The sequence below is a fragment of the Sturnira hondurensis genome, unplaced genomic scaffold (genome assembly GCF_014824575.4).
Source record: "Sturnira hondurensis isolate 20B ecotype Veracruz unplaced genomic scaffold, ASM1482457v3 Scaffold0014384, whole genome shotgun sequence".
Taxonomy (NCBI): Eukaryota; Metazoa; Chordata; class Mammalia; order Chiroptera; family Phyllostomidae; genus Sturnira; species Sturnira hondurensis.
This window is the reverse complement of record NW_028087015.1, coordinates 8,351,152-8,368,572: the sequence shown is the minus strand read 5'-3', so window position 1 is coordinate 8,368,572 and position 17,421 is coordinate 8,351,152. Positions and strand designations below refer to the sequence as shown.

The 17,421-nt window shown below is 52.5% G+C and overlaps 1 protein-coding gene across 1 annotated transcript in view; it reads right to left on the bottom strand.

Moving 5' to 3' along the window:
* AHRR (aryl hydrocarbon receptor repressor) overlaps nucleotides 1–17,421 on the bottom strand; it is an 83,857-nt gene continuing 66,436 nt past the window's right edge. The window contains exons 5-11 of the mRNA XM_037062924.1: nucleotides 16,997–17,086; nucleotides 10,545–10,674; nucleotides 9,460–9,593; nucleotides 7,172–7,371; nucleotides 4,705–4,766; nucleotides 4,284–4,425; nucleotides 1–3,448 (exon numbers count right to left, since the gene is read on the bottom strand). Of these exons, the coding sequence (XP_036918819.1) occupies nucleotides 2,431–3,448; nucleotides 4,284–4,425; nucleotides 4,705–4,766; nucleotides 7,172–7,371; nucleotides 9,460–9,593; nucleotides 10,545–10,674; nucleotides 16,997–17,086 (1,776 nt within the window). The 3' untranslated portion in view covers nucleotides 1–2,430. The remainder of the gene's footprint in view (nucleotides 3,449–4,283; nucleotides 4,426–4,704; nucleotides 4,767–7,171; nucleotides 7,372–9,459; nucleotides 9,594–10,544; nucleotides 10,675–16,996; nucleotides 17,087–17,421) is intronic.

Sequence of the window (17,421 nt, the reverse complement as noted above, 5' to 3'; positions counted from 1 at the left end):
TCATCTGTTTGTAAAATTCAAAAACATCAGTATAGATACTGGAAATTTTTTCTTCCAGTAGAAACTGCCAAAATATAAAATATAATTTGTGTGCATCTCCTCCCTTCCACCCCAGCCCCACCTTCTATTTGACCGTAATCTGTTTCAGCGGCGCAGGCACAAGCCCCAGACAGCAGAACAACACAGCAGTGATCGGCACCACTGTCGACAGCCCCGAGCAGGAATACCACAGCTGTGCCTCCTGCCTCCTGTCGTCATCTTCCCCACAGTTTTGAGGACAGACAAGCAGGTAAGATAACAGACGTACTGACTCAGGAAAGTCTTGTTGCTGCCGGGCCCAAGCACAGGACAGTCTCAAGGACAGAAAACCTGTGGCACTGAGGTCCAGACGCTGAATTCTACATCAATGAGCATGCCCTGTCCACCCAACAATGGCCAATCTGGTGCACGTGGGCCAGGGAGAATGCAGACAGACAGGCTCATCTGAACGTGAGGCAGGAGGTGGGGCCGCATGGGCACTGGCGTGGGCAGGACAGGGCAGCGCCGGTGCCTCGCCCCGTGGGCAGGGGCCGCCGAGTATGTTTGCAAAGGCTTCTCCTCCCGGGATGTTCAAGCCTGCAGCTCTCCTTCATTTACGATGGGATCTGGCTACAGTGTGCAAACACACAACAGCATCTCTGAATTCCATCTTTTCAGTCCCATATTTTCATAGTTACACATTACACATGCACAGTACTGCCGTCTTCAGCATCCGAAGATGGGGAAGGGCAGTGGCCTGCATCCTCTCAGTCGAATGAAGTGAGAGGAGGAGCTGAGGGAGAGCTCTCCCAGGTGGGAGCACAGAGAGTGGACGGCTACTCCCGAGAGATGCGCACGGGCTTCTTTCCGGTGATGAGGAGTGGGCACTCAGTTTGAACAGGAAGGAGGCAGGAAGGTTCTGAAACTCCACCTCTTGTCTTTGGAATAAAATCCATAGATACCCAGGGAGCACAGGTTTGCTGTGCTCGGTGTGAGAACTGGGTAGACAGGAGATGCTGGGGCAGCGTGGGGCAAGAGGGGAAGCAGGTGGTCCTCAGAGTGGCTGGTGCTCACAGGTAGCAGGTCCTCTGGGTGGCTGGTCCCCTTGGTGGCTCTTACCAACCAGTTTCAGCATTAACCCAGGAACTGAACACTGACACACCAAAGCCACCGACGACAGAGAGCAAAAACCACACACTGAAGAGGAGAATTTCCAGATGGCAGAACAGCAATTCCTTACTCAGGGCCTCCTGCCACCTCCCTAGATGCCCAACTGGAGGTGACTTTAAGGACAGATGTCCTTCCCCCACAGGGCCTACTGCCGTGACCTCTCCTCCTGCCTGTCGGCAGTTTACACACCCCGATGGAGTGCACTGGAGCCCCCTGTGGAACTTCGCCGTCAGCCACAAGCCGTCCCTGGGTAGAGACTGGGGGTCATCTTCACTTTCCGATTTATGCTTTGTATCCAAATTGTCTACAGTCATAATGTATTTCAATGAAAAAAGTTACCTGCCTGCCTTTTCTCTAATAATTCTTCCTGGGATGGTGATTGGAGTCCTCATTTGAAAAATTGTGGACAGTCAGTGAGACAGCAGCACAATGTGACCTCCTGTTTCTTTTCTCTACGTTTTCAACTTCTACCTCCAAACCAGACTCTGGGGACTCTACGTTACACGTTGTACCAAGAGACAGATAAGCACAAACCTTCTTCAGAGGCCCATTCAGAACCTCAGAGAGACTGCCGGAAGAAACTGGACATTGCCCCGTGAATCTCCACTTCACTACGGCCTCAAACTCCACCACTCAGCACGTGCTGCTGGACCTGGTGCCCACCGTGCCTTCTGCCTGGAACTTCCTAGATTCCTTCCATGAATGGGTGCCTGGCCGTCTGCAGCTCAGTGAGCTACAGCCCTGAGCTACTGCTGGCAGCAGAGTCTCCAGGGTGGGGTGGCTCTCCAAATCCAAGCCAGGAGCTGGGAGGCAGGTGTGGGGCAGCAGGAAACTCCAGCTCAACAGCCTGCATGTCCTCCACTGTGGACATGACGGACAGTCAGCCCAGAGCCTGCTGCCACTGCTCAAGCCTCTGAGGGAGTGCACCCCATCAGGCCTGCATGCCCCGTGATGGTCACTTCCTGAAAAATTTTAATACCTCAGAGAGAAATACTGTCATACTGGAACCGACTTAAGGCCACTTTGCACTTAAGAACTTTGGTGATATTTTACAAAACACAGAATGTGCTCTTGCATGGAACACATAACAGAGGTCTTGCATGGAACACATAACAGAGGACTGGACTGGTGCAACTCTGCAGAGTGTCACTGAGGAGAGGCTCTGACCCGCACCTGCTGTCCATTCCAGCTGACCACTGAATCAGAGCGTGGACAGATGTCACTTTTAACAACCACCCAGACCTATGGCAGAAAAGAGCATTCAGAGGCTTTGGGAGGCACCAGCGTTGCCAAGGCACTTCTGGGGAGCATTCTGGGCACTGCACTCTGGCTGTGAGCAGCCCACGGTGGGGAGTCCAAGGGCTCAAGCTTGATCATGGGTGTGGTCCCTGGAGCTCTGCAGTCACAGTCCAGAGTGGGGGGCCGGTGGCTCCGCACACAAAGACAGGGGGGAGGCTCCGGCTCAGGAGGGCCGTGGCCACGCTCCAGGCAGACGAAGTGTGCAGGATGGAATGGGGCCAGCTCCCTGCCAGGCCTGGGGGGAGCCCCCAGCATGCCATGCCCCAGGTGCGGGGGGTACAGGTGGTGCTTGGAGTCTGGCTCTGTTTTTAAATGCATCCTGGTAGGGAAAGTGACCAGCTGTCTCTTGGCCGCATCACTGGTTCCCAGCCACACCTGGCTTGGGGGCATAGAGTAGCCATCTGCTGCATCCTCGGACCCAGAGTCACTCTCCATCTTGATGGGTACGTTGAGTGACAACATGGGGTTGCATGGGGCCTCCAGGGGCATGGGCACACCTGGCAACTTGATGTCCTCGGTGGAATAGCCCCCTGCTGAGAGACACTGTACTCCAGGCTGAGGGAGCTGGTTTTCCAGGCTTCCCTGGGGGAAAGGACAGCTGGTGTGGGGGTGTACTTGGCCCTCATCACCGTCCCGCAAAGCTCTGCTCGGCTGGCTGGCGTACACGTTAGGAGACTGCTGCAAGCTGGGTGAGTTCCTGAAGGCAGGGACAGTGCCCGGGGTGCCAGGGTAGGGCAGGCAGGAACCCCGGGGTGTGGCATGCACAGAGAACGGGTCACTCCTGCTGGGCTCCACCTTCAGCTTGGTGCCATCCTGACCATGTTTCCCTGTCACCCAGTTCACCTGCCTCATGGGTCCTGGTGTCTCGAAGCAGCAGTCATATGCGTGTATTTCCCGCCTTCTCCTCCTCACCCCAGAGGAGCTGCCTGGCACCCGCCTGTGCTCCTCTCCTCCCCAGTCCCTGCAGAGAGGAGATGGCCAGTCAGACAGAGCAAGGATGGTGATAAGGGAGGGTGCTAAGTTAGGGTGACACTGAATCTGTGAGGGCTGATACATGCCCATACTCCACTGCTGCTCTTAAACTGCCTGCGGCCCTGTGATGCCTGTGCCAGGACCCTCCCTTCTTGTACTTGACCCTCCACCACTTCCTGGGTACCCAGCGGGACTCTGAGGGCTCAGGATGGGGTAGGGGTGCAGAGAGCAGCACCTCTGTAAGGCACATGCCACGTCTGAAGGGACGGCCAACCATGCCAGTAGCTACTAACACTGGGAGAGGGGTTTCTGGGTGGTTTCTGTGTGCCAGGCCCTGTCACTGCCCATGTTGCTGCTGCAATCATTACATGGTGTGGCATCACCTGTGGTGACAGGGGAGATGGTGACAGGGAGCAAGAGGTGCAGCCCTTGCAACCACATAGCCAGGCCAGTCTGGTGAACCACTGGTTAGGGAAGGGGTGGGGGTGTAGATGAGTGGGGAGTACAGAGGGTTTCCAAGCAAAGGTGAGGGTGGAGGATGGCACAGTCACCCATCCAGGGTCCAGACTACAGGCAGAGGGAGAGTCCATAGGTCCTGGCAGCCTCCACTGAAGTCCCCTCCCCTGTCTCCAGCCAGTCCCCACACATGGGATAATGACTTCTAGGGTGAGAAGCATGTTTGGGCATGTTTCGTATGCATCTGCATGTTCCACTAAGAGCAAGGTTTAGCCAGCCGTCACGGTCAAGGCCACCAGTCACTCTTTTTTCCTTAAAACCCGGCTGTGACTTGGCTATATGTGGCCTTGGGCAGGGGCACCACTTACCCTGCAGCCCCCTCAGGGTAAAGGACGAGGTCGGGGCCACCCCTGAGGCACAGACACGTGGCCCTGGCTGGAACCCGGGCCCAGTGGCAGGCATCCATCTGTGTCCTGAACACTGAAATGCCATTTTCTCCATTGTTTCTTCCTGTCAGGATTCAGAGGGGGGAAATGCCATCAACTCATGAACTGAACGGTGCCCGGACCTGACTAGCTTTGTCTCCACGGACATGATTTGTGGAGTTCCTCAGAAAGGCACAGGCCAGAGCCCACAAGAGCCCCCCCTTCGTCCCAGCCTTGCTCGCTCGCTCCGAACGGAATTCCCATGGAATACACATGGTTTCCAGAGGCAGGGGGAGGCCCCCAAGAGACATGGACACATTTTACCCGTTTAAAATGGATGACATACTAAACTTTTAAAAGGTACCTGCTAAGTAATTGGGTTTTCCATGCAATTCTGACACACACAGACTCCTGGTGGCTTTTGCTCTGTGAAGAAGAGAAATAGCAAAGTGACATGCAGATCACATGTGTAGACAGTAGAAGTTAACAATAAGACAGGCATTACTGTCACAGCTTGGAGGGGGAGACACACCAGTAATTCACACTTTCTAACTTTGCGTAGATTGTAAAGCCTTTTCTCAGCTAGATATTTGCTGAAAATCCCAATTCATGTCACTTTTTAGGTCAATAAAGGGCTAAAGGATTTGCTTCAGAAAGTCAACTTGCACACAGAATGAATTTTGTTTCATTCTGGATGGCCAGAACGAAAACGCAGTTGATTCTTGTTGTTTACACTAGTTATGTGCTACATGTCACTGTGAATACTACATTAGTGAACACTGGGCCATCACTCCTGAGTGTGTACACGCATACACTGCCCCCTCACAGAGCTTATGTGGGATCCTAAGTCTGGGGCAACCCCTCCTGCTAGATTCTTTTTTTAAAAAATATTTTTTCAAGAGAAAAGACAAGCTCAGAATTGTTCAGTGACTTGCTTGGGGCCGCTATTCTAGCAGGGCCAGGGGTGGGGTTCAAACCCAGTCCACCCTACCCGCCCCAGAGCCACAGCTGCCTGCCCGGCCCTGGCCCCGCCTCACCATCCCCTGCTTGTTTCTGTAGAACAGAGACAGGAGGACAGAAATGGAGAAGATGAGAGAAAAGAGGAAAGAGCAGAGAAAGAGGGTGAAACATCTCCCTCCGCTGGAATGTGTTCATTGGGCAACTCAAGTATCTGCCACTCTGCATGCCCATGAACGACTGCAAAGGCCCCTGGGTATTGATTTGGGGGCACAAATAAGTGTTGGCGAGCAGGTGGAGTCACACATACAGGACGCATGGACAATTGGGCATGAAGGAGTGTCACAAAGCTATGGGGAAAGTTGTGGAGGACTCGACCAGTTGTCTGCAGGGACCATGACACACATCCAGAGCAGCCCTCGGGGCCTCTGACTCTCTGGGTTTGCACCTTCTAGGGTTTCTGAGCTCAGAGGGAAGTGAATGTGATGTGTGAACTGAACCTGGGCTTAGGAAATCCATTCAGAGCATCTGGGAATTCCCAAACCAGGAAGCCCAGGAAGTTGTTCACTCCTCTCTTAAAATGTTGAGTGGAATCAACGTTCTCCTAGGGCCTCTGTCTGGCCTCTTCTGAGTTTTAATGATATTCTGTACAGTATGATGTCTGGGATTGATTCAGCTGTCATCATGTGTGCCACCTTCATATCGCTTAGGGCCACACCACACCTGCCACCACCACACACTAGCTGCAGCAGCAGCAGCAGCCAGCCTGTGCTTCCATGCATGGTCACCAGGGGGCGGCAGGAGCCCACCTTGCACACCGACCTCTGCCAGGCCATGGGAAAGGTAGAATTTTTCTGCAATATGTAGGGTTGGAAAAACATGTATGGAAGAGAGAAAACTCATTGCCTGAGTTTCAATTATAATTATCAAGCCACAGCAGCTTAAAAACACAGAAAACTGGAAGAGAATAAATGAAAATGAACAGGGGTGTGTTAGTCCAGGTGGTAAGGAAGGAGGTGTGGACAGGCTCAACTCCCACCAGATGGATGAGACCTTTGCAGTGGGCTCTGCACACGTGAGTTAATCTCTGGACAATAAATAACCTCTGCACTTTGGCACACCTTCCAGATTTATCTTGCCTTATCGCTTAGGTTTACAGCTGTTTTCATTGGGTATTGTGTTTTTCCTCCTTTATATTTCATGACATTTTGTATCTTTAATGTTAAAAGGGCATATATATTTCATTTAAAACTGCTTTAAAAAGCTGCTGTCTTAGCATGCTGGCACCTGCCAGGGACCCAGAGGATGGCCTCAGGGTCACATGTGCCTGTACCCCTAGAAGCCACCTTTGGTGCAGACATGTGAGACCAGCGCAGCAAGGTGGGGCTTGTGCCACGAAGTCAGTGGCTCCCACTGCAGGCTTTGGAGAGAAGCCTCCTGTGTCTGGACTGTAACTGGAGGATTTCGGGAGGGAGAGGTGTAGGCAGGTTGGCCGCCACCATTCACGAAGGCATCTTTTTTCTTTATCCTCAGCCAAAGACATTTTTTTCATTGCTTTTAGAGAGAGAGAAAAATATTGATGCAAGAGAGAAGCATCATTTGGTTGCCTCCCATAGATACCTGGACTGGGGGTAGAACCTGCAACCTTTTGGTTATGAGACGATGCTCCAACCAACTGAACCACGCTGGCCAGGGCAACATTTCGTTTTTTTCTAATAATGGCTTCCCTAATGTGCTAGCTTAAAAGACACCAAGTTTCTCATTGTATTGTTTGCTGGAAATAGAGAAAGAGTAGATGGAAAGTGCTCCGTGTCAGACACTTTGCTTTAAGCACCAGCCACAGTGAGTGTGGCCGCTGGGGGTTTCTTACTTACTTTGTGTCCATTGTGGCTGAGATGTCTGTTCTGTGCTTCGCCCTCAAGAACGCGCCCTTCATTTTCATCTCTGCCACAGAAGGTAGGAGGACGGGTACCACAACGCAGAACAGTGAGAGCCGAGGGGACAGGACGGTCCCCGATGGTGCCTTCCTCTTCTGTCCAAACAGGAATTTTAGTTTTCCTTGAAACTGCATTGTCTGGTTTTTAAAGACAGAAACATGTTCACAAAGCAATTAGTAACACGGTCAAAAGACGGAGAAATGATATGCTCTGGGAAGGAAACACAGACAAGAAGCTTGTCCTAAGTCACTGAGGAGACGTGAACTGGCGTTTCTCCATGCGTGGCCTCCTTGACCTCCTTGGCCCATGCCTTTGTAATGATCCACGGTTCCTCTGGAGTCTCTGTATCAGCCTTTAACTGGCAGGTGTGTGCTCGTGGGTCACGTGCGAGTGGGGACGTGCATCAGCTTGGGCTGACACTGACCCCAGGACAGTTTGCTGCTAGGGACCATCTCTGAGAACTGTTCCAGCTTTAACCCTCCATTTCCAAATGACCACGCCTTCACTTGTGATGACAACATTTAGGGACAGCCTGACTTTATCTACAGTACATAGTGTAAGTTTAAAAGCCAACATGTAACTTGACATTTTGTGATAAATTAAAACAAAGATCTCTATATCATAGAAAAGCTGATCTATAATTGAGTTAGTTACCAAGTGCCTTTAGGATGCTTTCCCTCCTGCCCTTGATATAAGAATGACTCTGCAACAGGGCCCCACTCCCTTCCCTTCCCTTCTGGAGAAGGGGCCTGGGTAGACACAAAGAAGGAACGTTTTTTCATTCTCTACTGTTCTGAAGTGATTAAATTTGTATTACGTACGAATAATGTTTTTCTTAAGAAAAAAAACAACAACAACTTCTAACGCAGAAACAAAACAACCAACCAACAGGAACAGGTTCATGAAACTTTAGCCTCTGGAGCGCATGGCCCCCTGTACTGAGTCCAGCCTGCAAGGGCTGGCGCCAGGTGACCCAAGCCACTGGTGCCAAGGGCCTTGAGTCCTCGGGGGTTGGCCCCCTCAGCCCAGGACTGATGGGCAGCTCCAATGTGGGACGGTTTGGGTGTGCATTTCCCCAAGGTCTGAGCCTGGGGGTTGGGGGGCTCAAAGGGCCCTGAGCTGAAAAGGGGCACCAAACACTAACAGTGAGACAGGCACTGATGCGACAAGCCAGTAGGTGGCGCCTGAGGACGGGTCTGCAAGGACTGCTCCCTCTTCCAGAGCCGCTTAGAGGATGATCCACAGGCAGCTTGCCTCGCCTCCTGACAGGCACACTGAGTATCCGTTAGAAGTCACCAGCCCACCCTGGGCCCAACACTCAGGGGCTTGGTCAAACACCAAACACCAAACAACAAGGTTTATCCCTCCCAGGGCCACAACCCAGGTGGGGAAATGGGCCTTCCAAGAGCCCATAGTCCAGGTGGGGACACAGACCCCAGGGTAGAGGCCCAAACTCTGGGGTGGACAGACGAATTCCTTGGGGGTGCACAGTCCAGGTGGGTCTGGGGAGGTGTGTGCAGTGGCCAGGCAGCAGGGGCTGGAAGCTGAGCCTAAGAGGCCTGCTCTACCGCACTGATGGCGAAGGATCCTGGGGTCGAAGGGTCTTGGTGTTGAATTGCTACCCAAGGGTGGGAGCACTGGAGACCTTGGGAGGCTGTGACCCAGAGGAGACTGTGGGGACCCAGCTGGGGAAGGGGTGGGGGCAGAGGCTCTGGAACGCCACACAGGCTGGGTGGTCGGCAGAGGCCTGGCATGGGCTGGGTGCTCTGCTCTTTTGTGTCCCGACAAGGCCATCTCTTCCCTCCCCCTGGGCCCTTCAGTGAGGGAGAGAAAATGGTCACATATTAGAAGCAGGAATCCAAGTTATCTATTTGCAAGAGAAGAGGTTAAACCTAAAAGCCTGGCAGGAACATTGTCTCGGGTTCTTGTGGTGTGTACAGAGAAAATTTTGAAAATGGACTTGAAATAACGGCTAAACATAAATAAAAATCCTGTAGTGTAAATCCTTTACACTGCAGTGTAAAACCTCCCGCAGATTTTTAACATTTCAGCTGTGCCGTGCCATCGACCTGTAGCAGGTGTCACATGTTCCCTCGTGCTCAGCCACCCATTGTCATGCTCCGTCCCACCGAGAACCACGTGCGGTCTAGCCCCCAGCCCCTCGCTCCCCCACCCCGTCCCCCCTGCAGCCGGAAGCAATGCAGCCGGACATCACGCTCACTCACCAGGAAGCCCGAGGTGCTGTCCAGCAGGCAGCGCACGCGGCAGATGAAGCAGCGTGTCAGGAAGGCGGCGTACTCGGTGGGGCCCGAGGCCCCCTCCTGGGCCCTGAGAAGCCTCCCCAGGACAGCATCCTCTCCTGCCCAGGAGGCCCCGGCAGTGGTGAGAGCCAGGAAGGCAGTGACCGAGAGAAACCAAAAAAACACACCAATAAGCAAGGGCATGGAAGTTAACAGCCAGCTGTCGCCCCGTTACATGCACCCTGGAGGGCACAGCTTGCTTGTCCCCCATGCTTCTACCTGTCCCCATGACCACGTAGAGACAGCTGCTCTGACAAAGTGCTCACAGTCCTTTGCCCTTAAAAATGCCACTTCAGTATGAGCACACACGTGACACCATTGGTTGTTTTTTCTCCATCTGTTTCGAGCCTTACAAAATGGGGCGGCGTGTCAGCACCTGGGGTTTGCTTTCTTCACTCAGCTTTACGAGGGAATTATGCTGCTGCATGAGGTTGTGTTGGAAACTTTTCTTGAATCATTTACAACTTCTGGGGAGATGTGTGAAAGGACCTGAACTCGCTCTCCCCTGCTGGGCCCCAGGTGGATGGCACCCTGTCTCCCGACACCCGAGTGCGCTGTCCCCCGAGTGCCAGTCTGCTCTGCAGCAGCTGGACGCCTGCCATGTGCGTCCTGAGTGAACAGGGGCCTTGGGCTGGTGGGGCTTCTCAGGGGGTTCTGCCTGCAAGGGGCAACATCTGTGAGCAGACAGCAATCTTTGGGGGCTTTTTTAAAAAGGTAAATCTAACATGGACCAAAGGAATTTCCTGGGGGACTGTGTCCCAAGGAGAAGACAAGCTCTGTGGCTTTTTGGCGAGGGGTTCTCAGGCCCAGGCAGAGCACAGAGAAGTGACTAGAGTCACCATCACACTCAGGAGCCCAAGACACGTGGGGCCAAGTGGAGGAGGCGAGAGGGGTGCTAAGGGGGGGGGGGCCACTGCATTCAGTGTGAAGGAGGAGAGATGGAGGCTATAGGTGGGCAGTTTCTTGGGCAGCATCCATGTTGAAGGGCTCCCAGTCTCAGTGAGACCCACCTGTCTCTGAGTGCAGGGGCTGCCCACACACCACCTGTGGGGGGTCCATGGCCCAGTGCAGCTGCCGGCAGAAGTCCTGGCGGTCGTCCACGTGGATGTAGTCGTAAATGTTCTGGTGCATCACATCCGTCTGAAACATTGCAACAGTTATTTCAGCCTTTCCCTGCAGGAGTTTCCACACGGTACCTGGTGATTACCACCTGCACAAACGCCTCATCCGTCTGTCAAGAGGAAGTCACGTCCGTGAAGAGAAAGTCCACAGGAAAGACCGAAGCTTGGCCTTGAAGCCGTTCCCTCCCCACTCTGGGAGGGTGGGCCACACGACCTGCAATGCAGAGCCCTCCAGGCCCCTGTCCACCTGCCATGTGGCACCTTCAGGGGCAGAGCAGGAGGCTCAGAGACCAAATGTCTTCTGGGGCCAAGATACCCACTTTTCTAAATTGATTCTGACCCTCAATGACTTGGGGGAACTCATCAAGCTGTATTATTAGGGCACTTTAAAGACTATATGTTATATTCAAATCACAAAAGTTTGTTAGGAAATCACCCTTGGGAGGTGAGGCAGGAGCTACCAGTGCTTCCCAGCCAGTGACTTCCTTTTTCTTAGCACCTCCAGGCCACGTTCAGCCCCTTCCAGGATTCCATAGGGACCCACCAGTCCACAGCCCTCTCTCTCTTCCTCTGTCTTCCCCTCTGCTTGGGACCTCCACACAGAGGCTGGCCCTCACAGGCACCGGGTCCACACTGTGAAGTCACTGTCTGGGGCACAAAGGCCACAACCACAGGCCACAAAGGCTGTTGCTATCGCCAGTGAAAACATTCTCAGAGCACGGACATGAATGATGAGGGCCTGTGCACATCTCCCACTACCTTCTCTCAACTGTAACTCTGGCTAAGGCTGCTTGGGATGCCCCAAATGTCAAACCAGATACCACCTTGGGAAGGCAGAACAGGAACACGATCAGAGCTCAAAGGCTGGACTCTGATCCTCTGCACACCCACAGTCCAAAGAGACTATATTGTACAGAAAGAAGTGGACGCAGAGGTCAGGATGGTATTGTCCTTGGTCAGTGTTGTCCAGGGCCAGGGCCTCTGGACATGAACATGGGACCAACTGGCAGAGACTGACTCATGGCAGAAGGGGATGCACAGGCTCTCCCTCCAGCCGCGGACTGGCTGGCTCCACCTCATCTGGCAGCTCCCAGCGCACCTGAAGGTTCCTGTCTCACCTGGTGGCTTCCAGCTCACCTGGGGGCTCTCACCTTACCTGGAGGCTCTATGATCACAAGTATACTTCCTTCAGGGATGTTTTCCTAATAAACTTTCATAATTCAAGCATAACATATAGGCTGAAAAGCGCCCAAAACAGAAACATACAGCTTGACGAGTTCCCAGGAAACCACCACCCACTCAGGAAACAGGATACCAATAGCCCCTCAGAGACCCCTCCTCTCCCTTCTCACCCTCCTCCCTGGAGGCGGTCATGGCGCCGAGGTCACTGGTTCTGTACGTGAATGCCTTGCTCTCTGGTGCCCGTCCATTGCCCCGTGTTGTGTGGGGGGCAGTTTCCATTCCCATTGGTGTACGGGTGTCACTGCATGAACACCCCACCTTCGGCTGACCCCCTCCCTGCTGACGGACATCCGGGCTGTTTCCCGTCCGGGCCGCACACGGGACACTACTGAGTCTGCGAGGACACACCCAGGAGTGGAATTACATGGTCATGGTGGCCGAAGTTCAGCGTCCGCATCTCACGCCAGACGGCTTTCCAAAGTGAGCCTAGACATACACGCTCCTGTGTGGCAAGTGTGAAAGTCCGGCCGCTTTACGTTCTGGCCAACAGCCGGCCCTTCAGCCTTTCTTTTTCGAGCCACTGTGGCAAATGTGTCAGGGTTTCTTCGTGTGGTTTTAATTGGCACGTCATAAACTCTAAGGAACTTGAGCATCTCACATATTTATTGGTCTTCGGACGTGTATGTGTGTGTGTGCATGTTGCCCATTTGTGTCTTTTTCTCCATTTTCCACGGACTAGCATGCTGAGTTGTCAGTGTTCTTTGTCTGTTCTGGACTCTGGACGAGGACTCCGTGGGGTGTGCTCCAGGGCAAACATTTCCACTCCCTGGCCTGCCTTCCTGCTCTCTCGGGGGGGTCTCACTCCATTTAATTCAGCAATCTTTTCTCAGAGATGGGGTTTTGTCCTAAGAAGTCTTTCCTTACAGATCTCCCAACTCTGCCCTTAGTCTTCTTCTAGAAACTTCTACCGTCCACTTGGTATTTACTGGGTATGGTGTGAGGCAGGAGCCAAGATTTGTTTTTCTGGCAGTGGATCCAGTTCACCCAGCTCCATTCGTTGGCAAGACCACCCCTTCCCCACCGTCGGCAGTGCTGCCTTTACCGTAACCCCCATCCACGCACACACGTCTTCTCTGACTTCCAGTTCTCCCATGGGGCCACTTGTCCCTGCGCTGAGGCTACACTGTCTTAACTGCTGAGCTTTGCAGGAAGCCTTGTGTACAGGATCGTACATTCCGCATAGTCACCCCACCCCTCCCTCCGCTCGGATCCCCTTAGCTTTCCACACTTCCAATTAGCTTGTCAATTTCCAGGAAGGCTGCTCATTTTTTTTTGTGGTAATGTCCTTAATTCTATAACTTGATCTGACATCTTTATAATAATACTGGGCCCTCCAATTCATGAATTTGACATATCCCTTAATTTATCTGGGTCTTCTTTAATTTCTTTAAAGAATGTTTTATGCTTTCTGTGTGGTTGCGTCATTGCTGAGAATTTGATGTTTTTCCATCCAGTTTCAGAGGGATGGCATTTTTCCCTCTATGGTTTTGATTAAGAAAAAGCTTACGCTGACCTCTGAGCACTGGGTAGTCATGGCTCTCACCACAGTTCATCTTGTTCTCTGGTGAGTTTTAGTCAGTCGCCCCAGTGCTTTGCAGAACCCAGAAGGTGGTGAGCTGCACACAGGTGCCCCTGGTTGCCCCGTTCATCGCTGCCACACCCAGTCACCAATGAAAGGGACGTGCTGAGTTAACATGTGATGTATGGATCTGCGGCTCCACTGAAATGGGGCAGGTTAACTTGGAGGAGAGCATGAAAACACTGGAAACGGCACTTCTGACCAAGGCAAATTTGGAGGCACTAAATGGGGTTCTTTTTCAACGCGGGGAAACAGGGTCTGTGCTGTAATAATCAGTGTGGCCTATCTAACCGCCCTGTGTTTTTTCAATCTCCTAGACTTTGAGTCCAACGAAGCGAAGTCAAGAAACACGAATGGTGGGAAAATGTGAGGAGGGGAGAGAATGATGCAACAATTATTCAAATGGACAAAAACACAACTTTGATCAAGTAAAAGCAGTCACTGGTTTAGCTGTAACCAATAATTTATGGAGCTCAGACTAAAAGTGCCACTTTTAACAGTCCTTAGCCCAGCCGTTACCAACTTTACTTCTTTGTACAAAGTGGGTGTGTATCTGTGACCCAAGAGTGTGCTCCGACCAACGAGCTCCAGGAGGCGCCCGGCTCACACGGGGACAGCCTGCCCCAGCTGCTGACCTTTGAGGCAACAGACGACTTCTTCAATCAATAAGTGTCAGTGGCAACTGCAATATATGTCTTAACCTACATATTCATCACCAAACGTGCTGGACTTGAAGACGAACAACCAGGTCAGGATGTGATGGGAAGAATCTGGCTCCTGACTTTGTAAAGCATTTTGTATAAGAAGCTCACAGTAGCACAAAGCTGTTCTAATATTTTATGAAATATTTTGCATAAATTAAGAGTCAATTTAATGGCATTTGGAAACAATGTCTGTATAATAAAAGGCAAAACTTTTTTTTTTACTTCTAACTTTGGTGGGAAATAATCAAGCTTCGAGACACAGTCAGACCCCGGCCTTGACCACCGAGCTGAAGCCTGCACTGAGATCCTTCAGTTACGGCTGAAGAATCCGCAGGGCGACTCTGGTGACAGCACAAGAAGGCAGACCAAAGCGGTTTCTCTGCATGCAGGCCCTGCGCAAGCAATGGTGGGAAGTCAGTTGACAGCTTTGCCCCCCGGGGGGCTGGAATCGAGTCACGTCCACAGACTCAGAGGGTCCACTAGTGACCCTATGAGCTCTGCACAGTGTCAGTGGACCCCTGGTGAGGGAGCCACTGACCCCAGCCATGCCCACCAATCTACTGCTCTCTTAGGGGTGGAGTCAGCACAGTGTAAACGAAGCTCCCCAGAGTGACTGTGACACACAGGAGGGGACTATGGAGAGGGAGGGCATCAGGGCTCAGCTGGCCATGCCTGGCATTTGTATCATCCTAGGAAGGGAGAGACTCATTACTCATCACTACCTGTCTCTCTGAGCCAGGGGTCTTCGGGAGATGGACGTGGTGACAGAACTCTTGTCACATACACTTCAGGTGTGGCCAAGGGGTGAAACACCTCTGGCAGCGGGGCTGGTGGTGGGGACGCCTCTCCTAAGTGTCACAGACGCCAATGCCCTTCCCAGTGCTTTGCATGGACAGGGACCTGTGTCGTCCCAGCAGCTACCTTGGCCGTAGACACTGCTGCTACCCCTTCATGTACGGAAACAAAAGGAGGCTCAGAGCAGCACCTAACAGCCCAGACGCCAGAGCCAAGGCTCTGACATGCAGCCTGGGAATGCCTCATGGAGGTTGCGCCCACCACACTTCACTCACTCACTCATGGGACATACCGACTGTCCCATGGGGTCCCTCAGGGGTCACACCTCCACATGCTGCAGGGTCTCACCCAGGCTATGTGATCAGCTACATGAGAGGCCGAGGGGATGGGGAGTCCTACTGTGAACACATGGACAGCCAAAGGCCTGCCCTGGGGCCCGTGAGAAGGAAGCCCGGTCAGGACAGGGCACGGTGGTTGTCGGTCCTCAGGTTCAAGGACAACGGAAAGCAAACTGAGAGGCAGGTGTAAGAGAAACTGTTCCTCAGCATCGTGGTGGGGTGGCAGCCACTTTAGGTTTGCAAACATTCAAAATGACAGTTTCTGCAGAAATTGGAGTGAACACTTCCTCAGCCTCCGGGGCCTCAGGCGGACTTGAACAGGTCTTGAACTTCCCTGATGTGCCAAAGACCCACATTCTCAAGTTTTGGCCCCATTGCTCCTTGCTTCTAGGTACCTTCCTGGTGTTCTGCCCGCCCACTGAGATTTTTGCTACTAACTTCACCACTTGCCTCTTGGCTTCAAACCCCACTTTCACAGCTCTGTTCTGATCCTGGATCCTACCAACATCTCCCCTTGGCCAGAAATGGGGCTTCCGGCTCTGCAGAGGGAGGTCCATCCCCTCAAGTATCAGACGCTTCCAGCGGCCTCCCGAGGAGCAGCCCACCACAGGCAGTCTCCTCAAGAGTCCCGCCAGCACCCCAGTGCACAGTTCCCTCCTGGCCAGCCCTGGCCTGGAGCACCTTGGGGGATTTCTCTACCCAGGGGCCAAGGCCTCACCTCACCAGTAAGGAGAGGTCTCTAAAATTTGCTCCCCTGGACGTCCAGCCTTGGTGCTGGGGGCATTGCTGTCCCCCACCCACTGTGTGTGCCTACATCTGTTCTCCCTCATCATTAATCTGTGCTATTACTTAACAAATCTTTGCATAAACATACAGCAATTCTTTATATTAACTGTTCCAATCATTGTGCAGTTTCCACCCCACACAAGACCCTGACTGACTGACACACTGTATTCCTCATTTTCCAAGTTCTGTTTTTCTTTCTTTGACCCACTGTTATCGTGAGTCCTCAGGGAGACCGCCAGCCCCTTACAGGTCAGGCTTCCCATGGGTTTGTCATTTCATACTGTGGACTCCTCCCCCCAGTCCCAGGAGTCTGCACTCTGTGGGACTGTAAGTCATTTGGGGGGCGGGGGTTGGATTCCTCACAAGAGACTTCTTTCCTTTCCCAAAGGCCATGCAGAGAAGTTTCCTTTTCCCTTCCTGGGTGGGAATGGGACTTCTCATCGCTCCTTTTCTTGGAGAAGCCGTCCCTGGGTCCCAGCATTTGATGGCCTCGGCAGCAGCTCTTGGCCCCAATGTCTGGAACCAACCCCCTGGCTGGTCTGTGGAAACATTCCATATGGATTATCAGCACATCGGTGAGAGTGTTTCCAAAACACAGTTTGTTCTGAGGTTTAAGGCATCGGTGCTACTGGTGAGGACTCACCAGAGAGTGACAAGTGTGGGAACCATGCCACAGTCAGCACGGTCGCTGTTGCCCCTCAGACTTGGGACACCCTGGACACTGTCATGCCTCTTGCCATGACTGAGCCCCAGACAAAGGTGGGCTGTGGAAATCCTTACCTGACAAAACCTCTGTGATAAGGAAAGCTTGATTTTGGAGATGTTTAAACCTCAAAGACAATGGGCATTCACAGGTAATGGAAGCTATTGTGCGGCAGATGCAAGAGCCGTGCTTACCTGGTGGAAGCCCAGGTAGTCTGCGATGGTGGCTGAGGCATAAAATATCACCCCTTCTGCGCTCACAACCAGAGCGAAGCCGTCCAGGGACTGGAAGAAACGAAAATCGAGTTGGCTCCAAGATACATGCATGCAACCACTCGAAAGAAAAAAGGGCAGGCATCGTTTCTGCTTGAGACTTCCACCTCTCTCCCTGCTTTGTAGTCTGTACCCCAAGTCAGCAGGTGACATGGAAACTTGGTCACAGCTTATAAAGCTCAAGACTCGAACTCCTGTTTTTGTGATGGTTATAAAAGTTGTTTTACAAAATGTGAACTTCATCATGAAAAGGTGACACACCATCAGTCCCTGAAACAAAACAGAAGCCTGTCTTTCATTTCACCTGTGCGACTTCCCTGTCTTCTTCTTTACTGTGTTGTAGTTTT